The sequence below is a fragment of the Gobio gobio genome, assembly GCF_949357685.1.
Source record: "Gobio gobio genome assembly, chromosome: 17".
Classification (NCBI taxonomy): Eukaryota; Metazoa; Chordata; class Actinopteri; order Cypriniformes; family Gobionidae; genus Gobio; species Gobio gobio.
In genome coordinates this window covers 33680469-33703567 of record NC_137110.1, presented here as the reverse complement: position 1 = coordinate 33703567, position 23099 = coordinate 33680469, and the positions used below count along the sequence as shown (strand labels likewise).

Here is a 23099-nt window from a genome sequence, read left to right as displayed (position 1 = left end):
GCAGGAGACTTCAAGGCAGGCTATCTGGCAATACAGGAGTCGGGATATCCCCTAGTGATACACAAAAACATATGCTTAAAAGAAAACAATAGGTTACTTACATAGCACCGGTTCTCTGATGGGATTAAGTGAGGTTTCTTACCAGATCACCCTCCTTGTTATGCGAAGCGAGGAAGAGGTGTGCTTGTTTTGAATGTCATGATGTTGTGTCACTCCTCTTCTACTAAAGGGGGGTAGCTACTCCCAGACACAACATCAAGGCCCGGTTTCACAGACAGGGCTTAGCTAAAGCCAGGATTAGGCCTTAGATCAATTAGGACATTTAAGTAACATTTATAAACATGCTTTAGAAAAAAGCATTACTGGTGTGCATCTTGAGACAAAACAATGGCATTGTCATATTTTAAGATATATCAGTGCAAGTTGCTTTCAGTTAAAACAGCTCAAACATGCATTTTAGTCTGGGACTAGCTTAATCCTTGTCTGTGAAACCGGGGGCATGTCTGCCAGCCATTTGGTGCTGGCTTAATGTAATAGAGCTTATGAGGAATATGCGGAAGGGGCATATCCCATAGTGAGACAATTTTTAAAAAATGTTAAGCGTATTTAACATTTCTATGAGCCCTCCAAAAACATCTACCACACTACAATATACAAAAATTGCTATATGCTGTTTGCAAACTTCTTTGCTGTAGTCATTCATTCACATTCAGGCTAATTTGGATTGTTCATCAACTGAGAAAGATTGGGAGTCCAGATGGTGTAGATATGACATCTATCAGAAAGTCCATGATTACCACCAAAACCTTGATGCCTTGGGTAGGTGTTATCACTTTGTTCTGAGTGTATCCCTACAGCTTTGAGATAGAGCCTTTTAAGGGTCACACAAATCGCAATGCTTATATATTTGAGTTCAATTATGAGTCTCAAATCCACTGCTCTTCTCTAATAAATTCCTTTAACTATATTAATATTGGTCTTGGTTGAACACAAACATCAAGACCTCGTGTAACATGTGTCTCAGCATTTTAGTGAACCACCTAATAAGTCAACCTAGGATGTGCTTCACATGAGACACTGAAGAAGGTCTTCTGCATGTATATGTTGGTCATGGACTGCAATAATTTTAATCAAATAGTTAGAGCTGAAAGTGACCAGTAAAAAGTTTAAGCGCAGTAAGTAATACTTTGCTGCGGTTCAAACAAATTTGACTACATTTGAGTGTTTATACTGTGAATGCTATGTGGTCACATGCATTTTCTACCACCACCAAATGTGGTTGAAAGTAGACAAACTCAACATTTTGGACCACGTTTACACCTGTATTTAATACTGTGACTGGATTGCCCAACACACATCCTAATATCTGGCATAAAAAGGGCTTTAAGTACTACAATGAGGCCACATTTTTTTAAATACTAAGGCCCTCCATAGACCTTTTTTGGTAACTATTCCATAGGGTGTTTTTTTACGGTTATATTATTTCTCAATGCCAATATGAGCCTTTATATTCTCTCACTCTCAGCTGTCCTTCCATTCAGCAATGCTCAGCAAATGCTTAAACTAGTTATAAAAATGTTCACAAACATTTTATTTAAAAAGCAAAATGTGATGCATTTTATATCATGAAAAAGGGGAAGGGTTCAAATTAGGTTAAAAAAAATACAACAAAAATATGTCTATGGATGCTAGAAAAGTGCCAAATGTTTGTGGTGTTAAGAGGTGAATCTCAATCAAAACCGTATCCCAATAAACCCAACCCTAACTGTTACAATGACACATAAAAAAAAATATCATGCAGCAAATTTGGTGTACTATATTTCTCTGAGAACAGAATGACACTTCACCCAAGTACACATGATCATGTAGTTAAGGTGCTGGTAAATTTCAGCTCACATAGTCTTTTTTTTTACCTTTTCAAGACCCTTCTATGAAAGAGACATTCATATAAACCAGTGAACTAAGGCAGACCACATTAAACCCGTCATGATTTCAAGATCTTTACACATTGGGGTAAAACAAAAACAGACAATCTTTTATATTGATGTATTGTATTAATCCACCAAGCAGACAACTAGGGTTCTCTAGATGCAACAAGAGTTTTGTTTGAAGTGGGGTCAATAGCCCACTACTGTGGTCATCATGGCACATGAATTGGTGACCTCACGGTTTATAAAAGGTCCCATCCAAGGGAGGTACAGTACTATGCCTATTTTTTTTTTTAAAAAGGTTGTCCTGTGAGCAGCTTTTTGTAATTATAAAAAGGGGAAAACACTTACATTTGAGAGACCACAGCAGCAGCACACTTGCTTTGTCTTTTTTACTGATCAAACCATTGGGCCACAGCATTTCTTTCCGCTTTCTTTCTAAAATGGTGGTTGGAATGCAAGGACTGGTCAAAAGGGAGAGTAAAATAAATGAAGAGAATGAAGTGAGAGAAAAGAAGTATACACTATACAGGATTAAAGGGCTTGGGAGGGTATACATACTTTTTTAACGGTGTATAAACAGAAACATTTCTGCAAATTCTTTTCTGCAAAGTTGTGCGCTTTGCAAGTCACAAAGAGGGTCTTTTAACAATCATTGGAAACAAGTTTGACAAAAAAAAAACAACGTTTGAACTGACAATTGCATGTTTTTACCTAAAGAGGCAATCATGATCACATTGGGAAACAAAAACAATTCAAATGGACCAACTGAAGCACCATAAGATCTGCTGTCAAGTAGTGAGTAGTGATTTCATGACACTAAAGAGAATTCAACAGACCAGAGGCCTGTTGGACCCTAACGATAGCTAGACACTGGAATGATTCAGAGTGAGGAAATAACTCACCGTTCACTAAGAATTGCTTTCATGTGCATTCAAAAAGACTTTGCTCTGAGCCAAGCGTGCCATCCATGAACATACTACAAAACTCTTCTGATGACGACTACTGATAAAACTGAAAATTGGAGAATGTACTCAGAGTAAAGCGTGCGAAGCATCTTAAAGTAAGAGTGCCACTTCATATGGTCATAATACCATACATTAGACATGAAAGTTGAAAACTCATCTAAGATCAGCATGATCACTTTTGAATCATTCTTAGATAAGTTCTTAGATAAGTCTTAAACAGGAGAACCCTACTTTAAGAGAAAGTTTTGTTTCACCACAGGTGCTTAACTTTCTTCTTAAATACTCATCATGAACACATCATTGTAGCATTTGGGTGAATTTTCAAAATACATTTAAATCTGGTTATATACTCCAAACTAGTTACTTTAATGTTCCGTTGATTTGATTGTTATGAAGTCCACACTAAGTTACATGTAACTGCAGAAATTCAGGTTTTGGATAAAGATAAAAGGAACTGGGTAAAGTAAAGAAAAAAAAGTAGACCATCCATACAGAACTCAATACATCAAATTCACACTAACAACGCAGAGCTTCTCCACAGGTAAAAGTGAGGAGGATATCACACACTTCTCTTTCTGACACACACACACACACACACACGTGCATACACACACACACACACACACACTGTGGGTCCTAAAAGGTTCCCGACTGTGTCCATACCCCTGAACCCTGTAAATTTCTTTGTGGATAGTGCTGTGCTCCAGAAGCTGTGAGATGTCTCGAGTTAGCCTGACTGGGTCTGTCTGTTCTCTGGCTGTGAACTCTGGACGACTGGGCCAATCTGGAGCCATGAGCACCTTGTGTGTGTGGTACTGCAGTGCTGTCCATTTTAAGATGTCCTAGACCTCTGGTGGGTAGAGAAAGAGCAGCTGACAGGGTGCTGTCCAACAGTTTAGCTTTAAGGCTTGAGGTGTCCATCCCACCTCCACTGCTGCTGTGAGGCTGTGGCGCACACATTGTTGAGTCCACTGAGGAGATGGATACTGTAGAAGAGGGTGGGCTTTCTTGGGTGAGTGGGCTGTGTGTGGGCAGCTTTGAAGGATAGTAACTGGGCCTCCCAGAGCTGCAGCGGGGAGGGGAGGGGCTTACAGAGGGACAGAATGGAGAAGAGGAGCTCTGCTGGTCATAGGAGGGGCTTTCCGAGGGCTGATGGGATTCTGGTTGGAGAGGCAGCATCTGCTGGATGTTCATTAAAGACAGATTTAACAAACTTCAGATCAAACGTTTGGAATAATTAAGATTTGTATGAATTTCATGACATTATCAGAAATGTGTTTTTTCTCTGAATATTTGTGCGTTGTGAATATCCTACCTGATGTGGGTGTACAGAAGGACTCTTTATGGGACAGGCCAGAGTTGAGCTATGAAGATCATACCTGTCCATCTCAACAGCATCTATCAAGACACAGATAAGTACTCAAACTCCACAGTTCACAGCATTCTCAGATCTGTTACTGAAAACATGCAGTGGGGAAAAATTCCAATTCATACCAGAGCTGCTGATTTGGTCATTCATTCCGGCATCTGCTCTTTTTAGGGCACGCTCTATGTTCAGATTACCCCTCAGGACACGTTCCAGAGCACCCTGTCCCTCCCTCAACCGCTCAACTGATGTAGGGACCATCCTGATAAACATAAAAAAAGTAATTCACAACGACGGTTCATTAGGGATCTGTGACAATGTGTATCAAAGAGCTAGTGTTTAGAAGGACCATGGTAATCGTCAACTATAACTATGAATCTCTGTGTTGTTTTCTCACCAGTGGTTGGACTCTGGTCCACCCAGTATTGTGGTCTGTGTTTGGTTTCCAGACCTGATGCCAGGAGGACTGACCTCCTCTATCTGTGGGAAAGATAGCCTTTCTGGAGAGAACGAATTGTGCGGAGAGACTGAAGGCTGAAAAAGCGTGCGGGGCTGTCCTGGAGACTCTGTGCGAGGGCAAATGGAGCTGAGGTTTGTGACGAGGGGCGCTGGGTCCCGTGGCCCTTTCTTTCTTTCCCTGTACTCTAGCAGAGAGACCTACATGGAAAGAAGGTGTATAACAGTGACTAAAAGATGCACATAGACGATGAACAGCCATGCAGTTCTGTCCTTCAGTATAATTTCTTAGTATACACATGCATTGAAACATTCACATGTTCACATAAAGCAACACATGCATGATCAATTGATGTACAATGACATCATATATAATTTCAATGAGTATGAGAAAGATACAGCATGCAGTACCCAATGCTGCTATTTTAGAAAAGCACCACACTAAATACCACCACATTAAATGCTCATATTAACCCAATAAAATGCTGTAAATAAAATAAATACATGTGCATTTTTTTCTTTCAGAGCTAGAACACTTGCAAATCTAACATCATACTATGAAAAACTTTTTTAAAATAGGATTCTAGACTCTAGAACAAAAGCAAAGAAAAACCCACATACACATACAGACAGATTCACCATGAGAAATGTTTGTAGATTAGAGAATGAAAGCATCTGTGTCTTTGAATGGAATACAAATGGCTCTGCAGCTGCTGTTTTTTTTAGGTTTTTTTTTTTTAAGTTAAACAATTTTGCTGAGGGAGGGAGGGAGTACATCATCTGGAGATGCAAATGTTATGGACATGCACACTTCTAGATGGAGGCCACTTATTTCATATTCACCATGTTTTGCCCTGGCTTGAACTGGCCCCTTACAGCTAATGCCTGGTACCCAGACAAGCCAGCCAGCTGACTACCAGCACTCACCATGACCCTCTGCCTTGAGAAAAGGGTAAAAGAAAGATTTTGCAAGAATTTTAAGAGCGAAGAGAAGAAAAGAGAGAAACAGGGAGCAAATCAAAGACAGATAAAGAGTTTCATGCCAGATAGAGGACCACCGTTCATGATTTAAATGTATGTGAGATAAAGGAAGGTAAACAGCAGAGTTTTTTCCAAGATTTTAATGAGTTCTTATTTTATACTACGCCAAGTCAAGAAATATCCACTCTAACTACATTTGTAAAGGTGGGATTATGCAAAGGTAAAAGCACATTGATAGGTTAACGGTAAGATGTTCCCCCAAATAATTGAACCGAACATCAATATTTGTGAGATTTATTTAATCTGAACAGTTTTGTATGGAAGCTTGTTTCTGTCACAAAATACATCTATATATTATATATACATCTATATATGAGATATTAAGTTGCAATTCTGACTTGCAATTGTGGAAAAAAACAAAAAAAGATAGCTGCGACTTTTGATCTTACAATTACGGGTTTACATCTATATATGAGATTTTAACTCGCAATTGCAAGTTAAGTCAGAATTGCGGAATATATATACTCGCAATAGCGAGTTATGAGTCATGAGGGAAAAAGAAATGACTTTTTTCTCTCTCTCAGAATTGTGAGTTATCATCTTACAATTCTGACTTTATAACTTGCAATCATGACTTTATATCGCACAATTCTTAGAAGTCACAATTACTTTTTTTTTATTTTTTATTCAGAGGTGGAAACAAGCTTCCAAAGTTTTGAAGTAAAATAGTCTAATTTATTGTCATTGGATAATAGCCAATGCGAGACTATTTTATGTTGGATATTAACATGTCTGTTTGTTAATTAGTGATTTCTGAACCAGAAATAAAGAAAAATCTATTTTGAAGTGAAAAGTTAAAAGTAGACACTTAGAGTAGGATGCCCCCCCACCCCCAAAATTAGAATCAGATGACAGTTGGTATAAAGGCTCCGATATACATCAAGCGCAAAATGAAATGTCATTTTGAACAAAATCAGACCAAAACAAAGTTTGTTTCTGGAGTTTGAAACATTTTAAAGTGAACCATATGGCAAAAAGTTTGACCTATCATTGGTCTGTGGCGATTATGTAATAGGTAGCTTTGGGGCTCCGCCTGCTTTTTGACGTGGAAATTTTCTCTGGTTTCATCTGTACAATCCGTCAAGGTCAGACACGAGTAAAAACACACTGGAGAGTTTAAAACTGTAAAGCTGCTTGCATTAAAGCAATCTATTGTATAAACTGCTATATAATAAATGTGACGTGACTTTACTGAAGAGCCGAAATGCAGAGCTCGTGCAAACATGCACTTCGCTATGATCAGATGCTTTCTTAACTGCCGTTTTCTCACCACTGTCATTTTTATTGTGCTTATTCTGCTCCTAGCAGTATGGGATACATAGGGATGTTTTATATTTCAGCTCAGGTATTTCAATCCTTTTTTTTTTTTTTACCCTTAGGCGAAGAGTGAAAAGGAACTTTGCTGTGAGTATACTGGGATCTTAAACTTACCCTTGATGTCATATGTGGTAGGTCAATAATATTGTGCTATAAGAACTTAATTTAAAAAATCCACTGAAAAGCAAAAAAAAATTATATGGACAAACTGATGTGGCTGTAGTACTTGCCTTCTTCTTCTGTGGTGGATTGCTAGGATGAGGGGATGTGCTGCTCTCTGAAAATCCACCTCCAAACTGTGTGTCCAGATACAGTGAGAGGGAGCCAGACCCCGCATCCATCAGCAGCCCCTGGCTGCTCATTGTGCTAAAGTCAGAGTCAGCCGTGGAAAAGCCTCCCTCTGATTGTGGGAAGTGTCTGTCACTTACAGGACCAGTGGGTAAATTGGCATTGAGGGGAGAGCAGGTGTAAATGAGGTTAAACTCTGTCCTAAAGGCCTGTTCTCGGGCCTGTGCCTCACTGGCATGTGAAACCAGGGAAGAGTCACATAGAGAGGACACAACAGCTGAGCTGCGGGGAGTCCCACCACCAGATCCATTGAGAGAGTCTGGAGTAGCAAGTGAGAAGTCTTCTGACACAGGAGCTGGGCTTCCCCGGCTTGTGGAAAAGTCAGGGAAGGCAGTGACCCGTGATGTGAAGTCTGGTCGCAAACAGGGCTGAAAAACAAAAAACATTTTAAATCAGGAAAATATTTAATTCGGTTTCAAATATTTCAATGAAATATTTCATTCTGGAACTTTTCAGTCCACAAGTGCCATATATATATATATATATATTCCAAGAATGGAAAATATGTGCAAAGCACACACATTTGGATTCATGCCGAATAAGTGAGGTACATGTTCAGCCATTAATTTTCCAAACTTGAGAATGCTATATTGCATTAGCAATTCCATGTGCATGTAGGAACAATGAAACTTACTTCTGGAGTCAGACATTCTGATCTGTGCACAGGAGAAGCCTCGGGAGAAGAGATGTTCTGTGAAAAAGAACAAAATTATAATTTTCTATGGCTAGAGCAAATCACAACAAGCTGCTGTATTGAGAGAGAATTTTACGTGCGTGTTCACCTCAAACTGTAGAGGTGTATTGCAGCGGCTGGTGGGCCGGGATGTGAGTGGCGAGTAAGAAAGCATGCAAGCATTTAGTTTCTCCAATTCCCCGCCTAAATAAAGCGAGCAAGGATTTAGGAGCGAATGAAGAGGCGTCATTGGAAGTTCAGAGGGCAGAGGTGGGGTGATGGGGGACAATGGTCGTAACAAGAGTTCAGAGGGTGGAGCTGCCATTTCTGGTGAACACTTCAATTTCCTCTTCTTAAATGGTCCTGTCAGCTCTGAACGAGAGACAATATAAAAAATAAAATATAAAAAAAACCTTAGTTAGAACCCGAATACAATTCACATTCTGCTGTTAGTGGAGAAAGAGCCATTACCAGGTTTAAATTGGAGAGAGCTGCTGGTGCTGCTGGTGTTACTTCTGTGGGAAGAATTGGACTCCGTTCCATCCTCCAATAGTCCAGATAACATGCTCTCATCCAGCGCTTGTTTCATCCACCTCTGCTCAGACAGATATACACAAAGGCATTCTATGTAGCCACAATAACAATAATGTTCACCAAATCTTTGGGCAATTCAGCTACAATTCAATCTATGTCTAAAATAGGCATGTGATGGTATCAAATTTTCATTTTGTGATAATTGCTGAAGCTTTTATCAAGGTATACGGTATTATCACGATATTGTGAATTTTTTAAAAACTTTTTTCTTATAACAAAAAGAACTGAACATTTAAACAATAAAACAATGCACAAATTTTAGTAAACAAATGTTTCAAACAGATTAAAGTGCAAAAGAATGATAAAGAACAATAAGTAATAATTTACAATAAGCATTCTTAAAATGCATTCTAAAAATCAGAATAAATCGTAATAAATAATTATTCATGGTATTTTAAAGTGCCCACGAATACCGTGAATCTTCATTATCGCGATATTACCGTATATCGGCAAGTCTAGTCTAAAAACAACAAATATGAGAAATTCTTTTTCAGAGGAAACCTGAATGACACAAAGCAATTCACTTGTTCAGTAACTTGTTCTAACCTTCTTGCAAGAACCATATGCAGGGTCAATCATAAAGGGTCTCCGGCGTCTTTCAGGGTTAAAGGGGGAACCAAAACGAACATAGTGTTTGGGGGTAGTACAGATGAGAGGTGAATGAGATAGTCCTGGCAACATGTTGAGGGTGGTGGCCAGAACTGTGGGGTCAGTGGTGATGCGTAAAGGGCGTTCCACAGACTCCTCCACCCGCTCTGGAACCTTGTCATTTAACCAATCCGTCACCAGGTACTTATAAAAAGAGAGAGAATAAATGTTGAAACATAGCTGACCACAGAATGAATGAAGCCATTTTTTTAAAGACACCATGAAATCAAAATTTAATTATTATTATAATTTTTTTCATTTATTATAAATTATTTAAACATTAATTCAACATTCATCTGCCCTCATACTACTTAATCAAATTCATTGATATCTCTGATGACGTGTAAACTTGGCTCAATTCTAGGCAATAATCCCCCCTCTCAAATCCCCCCTCTTATGAAGATCGCAGCAGTTAGCAAATCACAACAATCCAATAATCCAATCTATTCTCAATGGACAAAATCAAGTCCATTGCTACATTTTCGACTACAAAACAAGACCAGCGCTATATTGCTTATTATAACTAGAAGTACTGAAAAAGTACTTGAACTGTCCTCAAATCATACTTAAATTATTTGCCGGCTGACCCAAGAGGGCAAAAAAAGAACAGAGGAGGATGGAGCAGTTTTACTTATAGTTTTCCCTGCCTTCGGCCCTAAGCACTGGGATGGGCTCCAGCATCCCCTACGACCCTATATAAGACAAGCAGTTTGAAGAGAGGATGGAATGAATGTCCCTCCATTTAAAGTGCAGGTAGCCAAAATTGAGAAGATCCAAAAAGGTCAAAGCGTAACATTGATCCGTATGAATAGAGCGGTTGAATCCAAGATATAATCGCTTTATAAGGTGAATAGATTTAATTTAATAGACTTGTATTTACAAATAAACCATGATTGACACGTACATGGAGCATTTCACATACAAATGGTACTCGCTGCAGAGTCAAATGACGTCCAGCTCCTCCTCTCTGGAGCTCCAATGGGGTGGGAATAGTCCAGCTCCACCTCTCTGGACGTCTAATGGGGTGGAGGGACAGAGTTGTGGGTAGGGTTAGGGTAGAGTTAGGGTGTGGTTGGATATTCTAGCTCCACCCATTAGGCCCAAATTACACTCGTAAGCTCCACCCATTTGCGCTACAGTGAGCAGTTTCCAGTCACATATGGTAAACATGGAAGCTCAAAGGTGATTGTGAGATGCACGAGAACCAATGAGGTTTATTTTTGCGAATGACACGCACAAGTTTCTAAATTAAATCGGTTCATCATATTAAGTGATGCCTTTATTGCCTTTAAGGATCTTCTAAGTTTTGGTTACCAGGACTTTCAATGGAGGGACAGAATCCTCTCAAATTTTATTAAAAATATCTTTAACTTGTACTTCAAAGATTAATAAAAAACTTCTGGGTTTGTAACAACATGACGGTAAGTAAATGACAGAATTTTAATTTTGGGTGAACTACCTTCGCTGTAAGAAAACCGTGACCATTAACCTGTGTAGGATTTAGTGTGTAAAATAAAATCTCACCTTTTTGGTTTTTGGGCATCTGACATTTGTCTTATTACTCATCCCTGCAGAGGTAGCTCCGTATAACTCTCCATCTTGAAGATGGCCATAGTTTGGAGCTCCCTCTCCCTGGCCCTGTTCCCTGAGGGCTGCCCCTGCACTGCCCTCTTCACCACCCACCAGAACTCCCTCTGCTGCTTGCTGGGAAAGAGCCTGCCGCTGTCTCCGAGCACGCTGGGCTGAACTGGAGCGGTACCTGGAGATACGGCTTTTAGGACGTGGTTTGGAACTACGGGCAGGTTGCGCTTTTGGGGCAGGACTGGGTGTAGCAGGGGGCTTCTCAGAGTCAATGTCTGTTGTGTCCTAATGAAAAGACAAGTATAAGTGTGTAAGAACACAGCCATTATAAGCCAAGTTGAAAAAGAGAAGACGACAAAAGAGTAAAAAGAAGTAAAAAGTAACTACCACAGTGGCAAAGGAGGTGCGTCGTGTGCTGACTCCTCCAACTGCTCCTGTATTTGGTACACAGTTTCCTGCTGTAAGTGAGGGCACTTCTGCCTCCCCTGCTTCCAGTTTGGTTTCTTCAGCTGTAGTCTGCACTGTACCCTGACCACGTTTCTTTCTCCTCTCAATGTTCTCAAACATGTGCATTATGGCCTCTGCCTTGCGTTCTTCACGAGACTGTGTGGGGCGAAAAGAATAAGTGGTTTATATGGTGAGTAGGGCCCTATGAAATCTATTTTATTTCTTCCCAAAACCGGCTTTCTTTTTTTTTTTCTCCAATTTAGAACATAAAACAATTGTCAAATGAAATTTAACAATTCCTTTTATTTTTTGGATAAATCACTCATGCTTGAGTATGTGTAGTAGATGAAACCATACCATGTCTTTTTGAGTCTTAATATTCACAAACACTAGTCCACTATCCACCCTTTTCTGGGTGTGATGGAATGATGCTTTAGATTTCTGGCCTCCGGTGTTTCTACTCAAATTAGCGTATTTTCCAAGCTGATAATCTAATGTTAAACCTATGAAAATTAGCTCTTGTTTTTTGTCTTCATGTCTTTCGTCAGTGCCTCACTTGCCAAAGTTTAATGAGCGTGTAAATGACACAAAGCTGTCCGAAGTTAGCTGCTACCTGCGCTGAAAGCATATGAGCGCTCATATCCTATGCAGCTCTCTATTGGAGTATAGTTTGTGGGATTTTGTCCTCAAAATGATTAGAGCGCACATATATCCTCTTTAGGGAGTATGTTAACTTAAAGGGTTAGTTCACCCAAAAATGAAAATTCTGTCATTAATTACTCACCCTTATGTCGTTCGAGACCCGTAAGACCTCCGTTCATATTCGGAACACAAATGAAGATATTTTTGTTGAAAGCTGCTGGCTGAGAAAGGCTTCAGATAGGCCTCCATTGGCATTCAGTACACTTATACTCCCAAGACCGATAAAAGGCACTTAAAATGTCGTTACAAAGTCCATCTCACCACAGTGACTCTACAATAATCTTACGATGCGACGACAATAGTTTTTGTGCGCAAAAAAAAAATCAAAATAACACCTTTATCCAGCTTGTTATTGCCTTCCGCGTGTGCCTCCACGACGCATGCGCGAGAATATGACGTAGCGCCGGGGTTCGGGAATCCATGAAATGCACACTCTAACCCCATTTTGAGAACTACGCCGAGACCTAAAGCACGATCAATGTAGAATCCAACAGCTGAGATACGCGCGTCTTCCTCTGATTGTAAACAAATCACTTCTGGGTCATCTGTCCGAACGCCGGATCTGCGTCATATTCTCGCGCATGCGTCGTGGAGGCACACACGGAAGGCAGTAACAAGTTGGAAAAAGGTGTTATTTTGATTTTTTTTGCGCACAAAAACTATTGTCGTCGCATCGTAAGATTATTGTAGAGTCACTGTGGTGAGATGGACTTTGTAACGATGTTTTGAGTGCCTTTTATCCGTCTTGGGAGTATAAGTGTACTGAATGCCAATGGAGGCCTATCTGAAGCCTTTCTCAGCCATCAGCTTTCAACAAAAATATCTTCATTTGTGTTCCGAATATGAACGGAGGTCTTACGGGTCTCGAACGACATGAGGGTGAGTAATTAATGACAGAATTTTCATTTTTGGGTGAACTAACCCTGTAAGTGCTGCAAGCCATGATCGCTTTCTCTCGCCAGTTTAGCATAAAATGCAAAGCATACGGTGACATTCTCTTCAGATTCGCTGGTGCTCAAAGCATGTACTATCCAAGAATTTTCCAACAACAGCACAGATTAACCCTGCACAATTTTTTTTTTTGTAATGTTCAAAACGTTTCTGTTTATTCAATTCAGATGCTCTTTTTTACCCAGTTTTGACTGTGTTCCTATGGAGACCGGAACAGACAGCATCTATATGGCAGTTGGAATTCCTCATGGCGGTGCTCATCATTAACTCAGGAAAAAGTTGGATAGCATTATGATTAAGTGCACTGTCCTACTTTTGATTTATCCATCCAAAATTTGCTCAATTCTGTGACAATCTGCATTATACGATTTTTATTAATGGATTGGTTTCCACATCTCGGAAATCATAGAGCCCCATAGGAGTGACCACTGGCCCGGTGTTAGAATTAGACCGTATGTATTGATTCATAACTGTTCTCCTCTGATGAAAGCTTACACGTCTGTTTGGTATTGGCGCTCCATTCTCGTCTAACTCCTCTCCATTCTCTAACTTCACTCCGTCAATAAGAGCATCCTGTGGCACAAAAACAAGCTCAGCTTTATTATCATGTGAGATAATCATCATCATAATTCCGCAAAGTATTGGCAACAGAGCAGTAGACATTGAGGATTGTTTTTCCACAAACATGCACCTCTGTATCGCTAACTCCCTGTGTCTCATTTGCATCTTCCAGCAGGTGGTTGCTCTCGTCAGACATGCTGGTTCCGAGACGGTCCCCTTCCATCTCTCTGCGTCGGGCTCGTCTTCTCCGTGTTTCTGCTCCAGGCAGGGCAAAGGGTGAAGACTGAGGGGATGGTTGTTGAGGGGGGCGGAGATTGTGTCTCTGCACAGGACAGTCCTGATTGCCTTTATGACATGCACAATCCACTTTATAATTACTGTGGAGAAAATCGGAGAAAAAAGAAGAGTCAAAACAAAAAACACTGAAATCGCAGTTTATCTAAGACTCATACTAGATCTTAAGAAACTAATTTGAGTGACTAACCAGCAGCTAAACTCGTAGTCAAAGCCAATAGTGACTTCAGAATCTTTTGAGATTTGAGCTACAGCGTAGATACACAGGTGAATCATCCCCTCTGCTATCATGTGCCGCACCTGTGTGTTAGTGCATACAAGACAACAAACATTTGTCAGGTTGTTACTCAGAAAAGAAACAGAATATGCACCAATACATATAGGTCAAACAACCCATCAACACATCAGCAGTTATTAGATAATACCAGATTCATCTCACCTCAGCATTGGGTGTGCATGATCTTCTGATAAACCGTGCATCATTGCCAAATGTCCGGGCATCCACACACATCTCCACTTCATTAAACTTAGAGTAGAACAGGACAAATGGATATGGCCTGGAATAGAGATAATAGAAGGAATCAGGAAGGACAGTCAATTTGCAATAAATATTTTAGAAACGGCCGGTTAAAATGAGATTTAAAGAAAAATTTGTATAATTTAGAATAAGATCAGATCAAGATGATGTTGGTATACACAGATACACTCACACAGACACACTTACTTTTTGAAAAAATGTCCGTTGACTTCAAACTGCTGTCTGAGCATGACTTTGCCTCTATACTCAATGATGAGTGTTTCAGGGTCTAAATTCCGTGCAGCTCTGAGAATCTTCCTATGTTTCTGTACACGTGTCACACGCCCCAGCTGTAACTACAAAATAATTATATACAAAAATAATTATTAAATGAAAAAGTACACAAAATTTGGAAACAAGTTTTCAATTCACAGTTGTGGCCTTAACTCCGCTTGTCAGTAAACCGGTTTATAAAAACAGTTTTTACTCTATTCACTAAGTGAGTTCATGGAATATTATTTTTTATTATAAATATATGGCATCATATCTATACTTCTGCAGGTTACATTGTTAGGTGGTGACTATCTTCATTATCAAATCACTGACTCGATTGCTTTATTCAAAAACACTGATTCATTAAGGAACAATACACCACTATGTTGTGTTATTCATGCTTTGGTTTGCTTGAAAACATTTTCACTGCTGGACCTAAAAACAGCAAAATTGAGTTTAAAATGCATGTTACTCAGTATATACTTATTTCTACAACTGTTGTACAAACAAAATATTACAGTTGCAATGGTTACAAATGTATGGCATGAATATGGAGTTCTCTAGTGAATGGGCAATGAGTGTGGAACCAGAATGGAAGAAAATGTGCAATGGAGCAGAAGTGTAAGGATTACAGAACACTTTGAGCAAGTTCAATATGGAGTACCGCAAGGCTCAGTACTAGGACAGTTGCTTTTCACCCTGTACATGCTACCCTTGCGAGATATCATTAGGAAGCATGGTGTGAGTTTTCACTGTTACACTGATGATACTCAGCTCTATAATTCTTCGCGCCCTGGCGAAACATACCAATTCATGAAATTAACGGAATACATGGTTAATGTAAAAAAATAGGATGACTAGTAATTTCCTACTACTTAATTTAGTAGAGGTTTTAATTATTGGACCAAAACTGTCGCACGTAGTAACCTAGAATACTGTCTAACACTTGATGGCTGCTCTGTCAAGTCTTTGTCATCAGTTAGGAACCTGGGTGTGCTCTTTGATACCAATCTTTCATTTGAAAGCCACATTCCTAGCATCTGTAAAACCACATTTTTCGTCCTTAAAAACATATCTAAATTACGTATTAAATTAGTATGCTCTCAATGCAAATGCAGAAAAGGATATTAGCCCGTTTCTGTCAACACTGTATTGTCTCGCTTTTAAGCATCACATACATTTTAAAATCTTGCTAATTATTTACAAAGTACTAAATGGTTTAGCTCGTCAGTACTTGAGCGAGCTCTTAACGCATTATATTCCTTCACATCTACTGGCGATGTAACAATTCTAGCCAGTTGATAATACCTAGAATATCAAAAATCAACTGCAGGCAGTACATAATTTTCCTATTTAGCACCAAAACTCTAGAACTGGCTTCCTAGCCTTTTCGGGAAGCAGACACACTATCAGTGTAAATCTAAAAACACTCTCTTTAACATGGCATACACATAACACATTATCACATTTCTATAATTCACATCCATAAAAGGATTGTTAGGCTCCATAAATTAAGTCAGCCAGAACCGGGAACACTTCCCATAACACCCAATGTACTTGTTACATCGTAAGAAGAATGGCATCTACGCTAATATTGGTCTCTCGGTTTATCCCGGGGTTAACGTAGTCAGACGGATCCGGTCCGCATCCAGATCAGACGATGGACCTGCAACTAGACATGACCACAACGCAGACCTGAATGCTTCAGCTTTGTCTCCATACTGGTGTGATCTTCAAGCAAAAGGAATTGGATGAAATATTTGAATGCTACCGATCCACATTCTGATTTCTGACTTGTGATGCAGCCTGAATCATAAATCACACCGTGTTCGTTCATTGGCCAAAGGAGAACTGGCCCCCTGACTGAGCCTGGTTTCTCCCAAGGTGTTTTTTTTCCAATTCTGTCAACTGATGGAGTTTGGGTTCCTTGCCACTGTCGCCTCTGGCTTGCTTATTTGGGGATGCTTAATTTTCAATGCTATTATTGATTTGACTACACAGACACTTGGGTGAGAACTAAACTGAGCTGGACAATTACATCAATGTTTTCTGAAGAATTGCTTTATAGAACTAATTTAATAATTGATGATCTTTTCAACGGAGCTGAATCAACACTGAACTGACTTCAGCTGAACAACGACAGTTATTTTCCTGTTCTTTGAAACAATCTGCATTGTATAAAGCGCTATATAAATAAAAGTAATAAAATTAGCTGTCACACCATTCTTTGCCCAAAGCCATGAATCGTCTTAATTGACTCCTTTGTTCCTTCCCAAATGGACTACTTGCCCTAAGCTTCGTGATGCACTTCCGTTTTAGCTTGACTAAACTAGTGACCACGATGCTGAAGTGTGTGAGACCTGATGAATACGAACCTTTATTTATTTTTATTAAATATTGTATTATATATTAAATAATCACTATTCTCAATTATTTTACTGTATGCAATTTACATGTTTATGCCCAAAATTCTTAATATTCAAAGTACTTGACTGTCATTCTCCTCTATGCTGTGTGAGTTACTGTTAAAGATGAATACATTTTTTTACATTGTTAAATTTATTTAAGGCATGTGTTTGTTCATTCAAATATTTTAAAAGACTGGAATAAGAGCACCAGCGCACACAAGCAATCCTTTTTATCCGTCAAACAGGTATGAAATATGATCAGTAAGAGAAAAACACTGTTAATGAGAAGATGAGCACTGGATTGCTGCAGGTTAGAGGGGAAATATATTTATTTATTATTCAAAATCCACAGTTGGAAAGAAAATATATTTATAGGAACATTTCAGCAGGTTCAAGATCATTTATGTTAACGCAGAGAACATGATTAATTGTTTTAATCAATTAACGGCCATAAAACATAGTAATAATCTGCATTCCCATGTATGTAGGTGTGCTCAACACTGTTACCGGAAACTCCTGAGTTGTAATAATTAAAACGCGGAAGTAGTTGTGCAAGTAGTCATTTTAAGATGTTTGAAAATGGACGTTATTTTTTTTTAATACTATTTATGATATTTAAAATTTGATACAATCTTAAGACGATCCATGAAAACCCATCTATACCTGCATTTGTGAGCCCAACACAGTGTTGTTGCAAGCCAGTTCTGTTCGGTTAATGGTGTCCATGGCGACAGTAGATGGATTTGGGGACGAGTTGCCATTGGCACAGTAATGTTCGAGGAGGGTCTGTACGTCAGCGCTGTACTGGTTAGCCAGAGCTTCCTCATACTGGTCAGTCCACTGCCGAATTCGTGTCTCCCATCCTTCTGTTGTGTTCTCATCCAGAACACTGGCCTCAGACGCAGAGTTCTGCAACAATCAGAGGATGACTTAGATTATCTCATAACAAATGGAGGAAGAGGATGATTTTAGTCTTTGGCAATTAATAGTACTAAAGACTGAAGATTTTTGCATTGCACACAATTAAAGACTCACATGTAGGTGCACCTACTTCACAACTGATCACCATCCAGATGTGTCAAGTAAAAAAAATATCTCAACTATTGTATCCTTTAAAATTACATTGTCACATAAACATGCACATAACGTGACAGAATTGTCACATTGTTTTATTTCAAGATTTCCTGAAAACATGTCAACCAACTTGCAGATTTTGCACTGAATTGCACAAAACAGGAAAAAAACGACCTTGAGTCTTGCTTTGTACACTTGGCTTAATGAGTCACTATGCAAGCAAAATGCTAATCTCCAAAAGAGATCCAGACTGAACTGCTCTTCCCAGCTCACGACAATGTCTGTATTGTACATTTCACATACAATAATATTTCCTAAGAAGTGGACCATTAGTGCATATTTGAGTTCATACCTTCATCCTCATGGATTTTCTGGAACCCTCTCTGTAAGCCTGTAATGACAATATAATTTTTTATTATATTCATTAAATAGAGAGAGGATGGAAAAGCTCTGACAGACATGACATTTAGTCAGTTACTGACTTTTTAAATCCAACGTCTTTGTAGGCAGGTAAACAGCATTGTGCGTGTATTTTTTGTTCTACCTTGACTTTCTTGGCTTTAGGGGTAGTGCGCGTTTTCTCTGTGCTCTTCTTTCGCTTCTTGACTTTGTTGTGTTTGACTCTTTTGACAGTGAGAGTGATGCTAGTGGGTGTGTGTTGAGTGGCCGTGTACGACACAGCAGAGGCTGACATGTCCTCATCTCCACTTTCTGTAGCGCTGCTCTCACCCACTGTAAAGGAAGATGCACATGAGAGAGCAGTGACACTGGTGAGTTTGAATTCTCCTTTAAGTGTAATAAATGTAGAGATATAAAAGAAATACCCAGAAAGCTCTTAAACTTAATTCCAATTGAGACATCTGAAACTAGTCACTGCTTTGATCATTATATTTAAACCCCTAAACATCTGTAACAGTGTTCTTAAAGGTGCGGTATGTAGGATCGAAATGGGCCGGCTTGAGGACACGCAACAGGAGCAAGCACAATTTACAATGAAAGCCACACTGTAAGTTGATGAGTTGATTTATCCACATTTTAATGTGCTCTCGTTCAGATATTTTTTGATGGATGCGGAGGCTTTTTAGGTCGGGTAGAATCTGCGATCTCTGACCCAGTTTGTTTGCTGGCTTCCATGGCAGCAATACACTGAGTTTCCCACCAACTGGCAACCTGTGGTGTCGAAATACTATTGGGTAAATTGGCAACGTGCGTTATCGTATAGACCAAAACAAAAACAGACATTCCCACACGGAACACACATTTCAAAGTAGAATAACTGGCTGCAGCATTGTTTTTCTGAGAAACAAGTAGGTGAATTTAGCATGTTTCCTACATATCTGCAGGCATATTATGGTATTTTTATGCTTTAGTAAAGTGAAAAACTTACATACAGCACCTTTAATACTCATTCAAATTTCCTGATAATTTACTCACCCCCACGTCATCCAAGATGTTCAAAGTACCGGTCAAGTGTTTACAAAGAGAAAGGGCAAAGACTAAGCCAAACACTCTTCACAAAAAACAAAAGGTAAATGATGTCAGGTGAATTTTCTTTATTTATTTTTTAAGTTGGAGGCGAAAATGCGATGAAGTTTTTCGCCCTACCGCGATACTTCTGCCTATGCCACACGCAACCTTTCCAACATGATGACGTAATGCGTGGCACATCACAGATCAGAGCAAGAAGAGCATTTGTGGTTAAAAAGTATTTACATTTTTATATTTTTTTTTAGAAAATGACAGATCGTTTCACTATAGAAGACCCTTTTTCCTCGTCTGGGATTGTGTAGAGCCCTTTGAAGCTGCATTGAAACTGCAATTTGGACCTTCAAACCGTTGTACCCCATTGAAGTCCATATATGGAGAAAAATCCCGGAATGTAAATAGTAAATTATCATTACATTTTAATTCTTAAGTGAACTAATCCTTTAAATGTCTTGTTGGTGTAATAATATCAAATCAACTGTAATGTATTTGGTTATATTCAATATTGTCAATATTCAACAATATTATTGATTTGATTGCACAGACACTTTCGGATGAGAGCTGGATAATGTCATCACTGTTTTCTGCAGAGCTGCTTTATAGCCGAATTGAACTAATTTCATAATTGATTTTTAAACCATTTTTGAACGGAACAGCAAACTGACTTCAGCTGAACAATGTCACTATTTAATGAGAATTTAACTGAGCTGTGGACGATGACGTCACTGTTTTCTGCAGAGCTGCTTTATAGTTGAACTGAACTAATTTAATAAATGATGGTCTTTACAACAGAACAGAACTTATTTCAAATGAACGATGACACCATTTTTGCATCATTATTTTCCTGTTGATCACGGTTAAAGCTGCATTAAAACAGTCTGTATTGTACAGTGCTTTAGAAATAAAGGGGACTTGAATTATTGTTATGATCAGAGTTGAATAGTAATGGACAGATGTTTTCTGGAATATGTACGGTTGATTGACAAAGCATAGGTAACATACAAACATACATTTGTTTTCACAAATGCACGGTAATTTAAAACAATACAAAAAAGAGAAAATAACGTGTATAATATGAATTAAATGTTTTAATAGGTTATGACATTTGTTTGAGATGTTATGTAGCATTTATTGTGCATTGGTCGCTACTATAATATGTTGGGATGATCAGTTGAGCAACAAGATCGCAGAACATCTCACAAGGTTGCGTTTTCTGTCCTTCAGAGTTCGCTCTTTCAAGGTAGCCTGGCAAGACCGGTCTCCACTAGAAGGCAAGTTTGTTCTTTGCGTTCTTGCAATTGAGAAACAGCCAGTTTTACCTGAAACATTCTCTTTTCTGCGTTGCCCATCTAGCCCTTTCTTCTCCAGACCCCTGCAATAAGAACACATTCAGTACACATTCTCGATACAATAATAACTAATTGCCATGACTCGCAGTGGCCAATGTTCTTATGAGGCGAATAACTTCTACAATGAATCAGCCCATTTACTTTTACACAGAGTGGATTTGAGGCCTAGACATTTAAAGAGATAGTTCACCCCAAAATGAAAATTAGTCCATTATTTACTCACTCTCAAGTCATCCTAGGTGTATATGACATTCTTCTTTCAGACGAATAAAATCTGAGTTATATTACAAAAGTCCAGGCTAATCCAAGCATTTGAATTGGATTCATAGTTGCTGTTTTTGAAGTCCATAAAAAGTGCATCTGCCCAACAAATAACGTGCTCCACGCGACTCTGGGGTGTTAATAAAGGCCTTCTGAAGCGAATCGATGCGTTTGTGTAAGAAAAATATCCATATTTAAAACTTTATCAAGTAAACTTTCGACCGACCGCCTTCCCTGTTCAATTTATGGAAAAATTGTTGAAAGTTACCCTGCCGATCGAAAGACTAACGCAACCAGATCCGCTCGTCATGACGTCACGTACGCATCTTGAGTTTCACTTTCAACATTCAACACTTTTCCATGGAATGCGGTCGGTCGAAAGTTTACTTAATAAAGTTAAAAATATGAATATTTTTCTTACATAAACGCGTCGATTCGCTTCAGAAGGCCTTATTAACACCCCGGAGCCGCGTGGAGCACGTTATTTGATGGACAGATGCACTTTTTATGGACTTCAAAAACAGAGCAACTATGAATCATTGTTCTAATGCTTGGATTAGCCTGGACTTTTGTAATATAACTCTGATTTTATTCGTCTGAAAGAAGAATGTCATATACACCTAGGATGACTTGGGGGTGAGTACATTATGGGCTAATTTTCATTTTTAAGGGGGAACTATCCCTTTTAGACCGTTGAAGATGTAAAAAAAAAAAAAACATGAACCTCTGCAAAAACTCCAATATTTAAACCAAAAATTCCAAGCCCAATAAAGTGAATAAGGTTCTCATTGGGGATTTATTTGTTTTTAAGGTGAAAAACACAAAACTTCACCAGCCAGTAAGATATATGCTTAGGGGAACATTTTCCTATAATCAAGCTATTACAACATATCGGATACATTTAAGAAATGGACTGTACTTTGCATTAAATCAAGTGAAATCAGTATTTCTATATGGGTTAAAGCATGTTTAAGACTGAAGTTTTTTAAAGGTCCCATGGCATGAAAATTTCATTTTATGAGGTTTTTTTAACATTAATATGAGTTCCCCTAGCCTGTATATGGTCCCCGAGTTGCTAGAAATTTTGATGGGTGTAAACAGAGTTCTGGCTGTCTTTCTCTGCCTTTGAGAAAATGACAGCTCAGGCGAGCCAATCTGGAATCTTGCCTGTTATGTCGTCATAAGAAGAAAGGTTACCTCCCCTTCCTCTGTTTGCCCGCCCAGAGCATTCAGAGAAAATGGATTTAGTTTATGTCAGCACAGGCTTTACAAACAGACTTTACAATATGGATTTCGACAGCACCTCGACAAACAGTGAGTAACAGTGTTCATTAATGCCATTCAAGTTCACTCAGACTTTCTTTCTAGATCATTTAATGATTGCCGTCTTGATACCCCAAGCGTAATGCATCAGTGAATCAAGCCAGTGACTAAAACGATCGTTTCTGTTAGTAGCATGAAACAAATCCTTTATTTAAGTGACTAAACTACAGAGAACGATCAAAGAACACTCTTTTTAATGCTTGGATCTGTCAATCACACGTCGCGAGTATATCTGCACACTTGCCCAAACTGCCGTTATAAGGAATGACGCCGTTATGCTGCACAACTAAGCTCTTACTGTATTCATATCAATGTCGTGCTTGCTGTTAGTTGTGGTTAAAACATTTTGTGAGAGAAAACGCGTTGCAATGACGAGATCACTGCATTCACGCGATCAACAGACTGCCTGTGGAGCCGTTCATGTGATGAGAAAAGATAAAAAAATAATGCTATAATCCACACTTTGACGATTCGTTCATCTCGACAGCTGTAATGGTACATTACATGTGTTACAAAAGTTCGTAGAATAAGGTG

General features: G+C 39.0%; 1 protein-coding gene across 8 annotated transcripts in view; it reads right to left on the bottom strand.

Annotated features, from left to right (window-relative positions):
- Positions 1-1304: 1304 nt before the first annotated feature.
- The window catches only part of setd5 (SET domain containing 5), a 64438-nt gene continuing 42643 nt past the window's right edge, over positions 1305-23099 (bottom strand). For 2 of the 8 annotated variants that reach the window (XM_079840973.1, XM_079840975.1), the window contains exons 5-25: positions 20952-21004; positions 18692-18879; positions 18500-18538; positions 17737-17982; positions 14600-14748; positions 14315-14432; positions 14066-14175; positions 13712-13958; positions 13516-13593; positions 11308-11523; positions 10864-11205; positions 9238-9483; positions 8569-8692; positions 8207-8469; positions 8059-8115; positions 7307-7792; positions 5562-5654; positions 4660-4919; positions 4391-4524; positions 4212-4294; positions 1572-4078 (exon numbers count right to left, since the gene is read on the bottom strand). In XM_079840973.1, the coding sequence (XP_079697099.1) occupies positions 3533-4078; positions 4212-4294; positions 4391-4524; positions 4660-4919; positions 5562-5654; positions 7307-7792; positions 8059-8115; positions 8207-8469; positions 8569-8692; positions 9238-9483; positions 10864-11205; positions 11308-11523; positions 13516-13593; positions 13712-13958; positions 14066-14175; positions 14315-14432; positions 14600-14748; positions 17737-17982; positions 18500-18538; positions 18692-18879; positions 20952-21004 (4078 nt within the window). In that variant the 3' untranslated portion in view covers positions 1572-3532. Of the gene's footprint in view, positions 4079-4211; positions 4295-4390; positions 4525-4659; positions 4920-5561; positions 5655-7306; positions 7793-8058; positions 8116-8206; positions 8470-8568; positions 8693-9237; positions 9484-10863; positions 11206-11307; positions 11524-13515; positions 13594-13711; positions 13959-14065; positions 14176-14314; positions 14433-14599; positions 14749-17736; positions 17983-18499; positions 18539-18691; positions 18880-20951; positions 21005-23099 lie in introns of all 8 variants that reach the window. The other 6 variants (XM_079840974.1, XM_079840976.1, XM_079840979.1 and 3 more) reach the window with 3 other exon arrangements.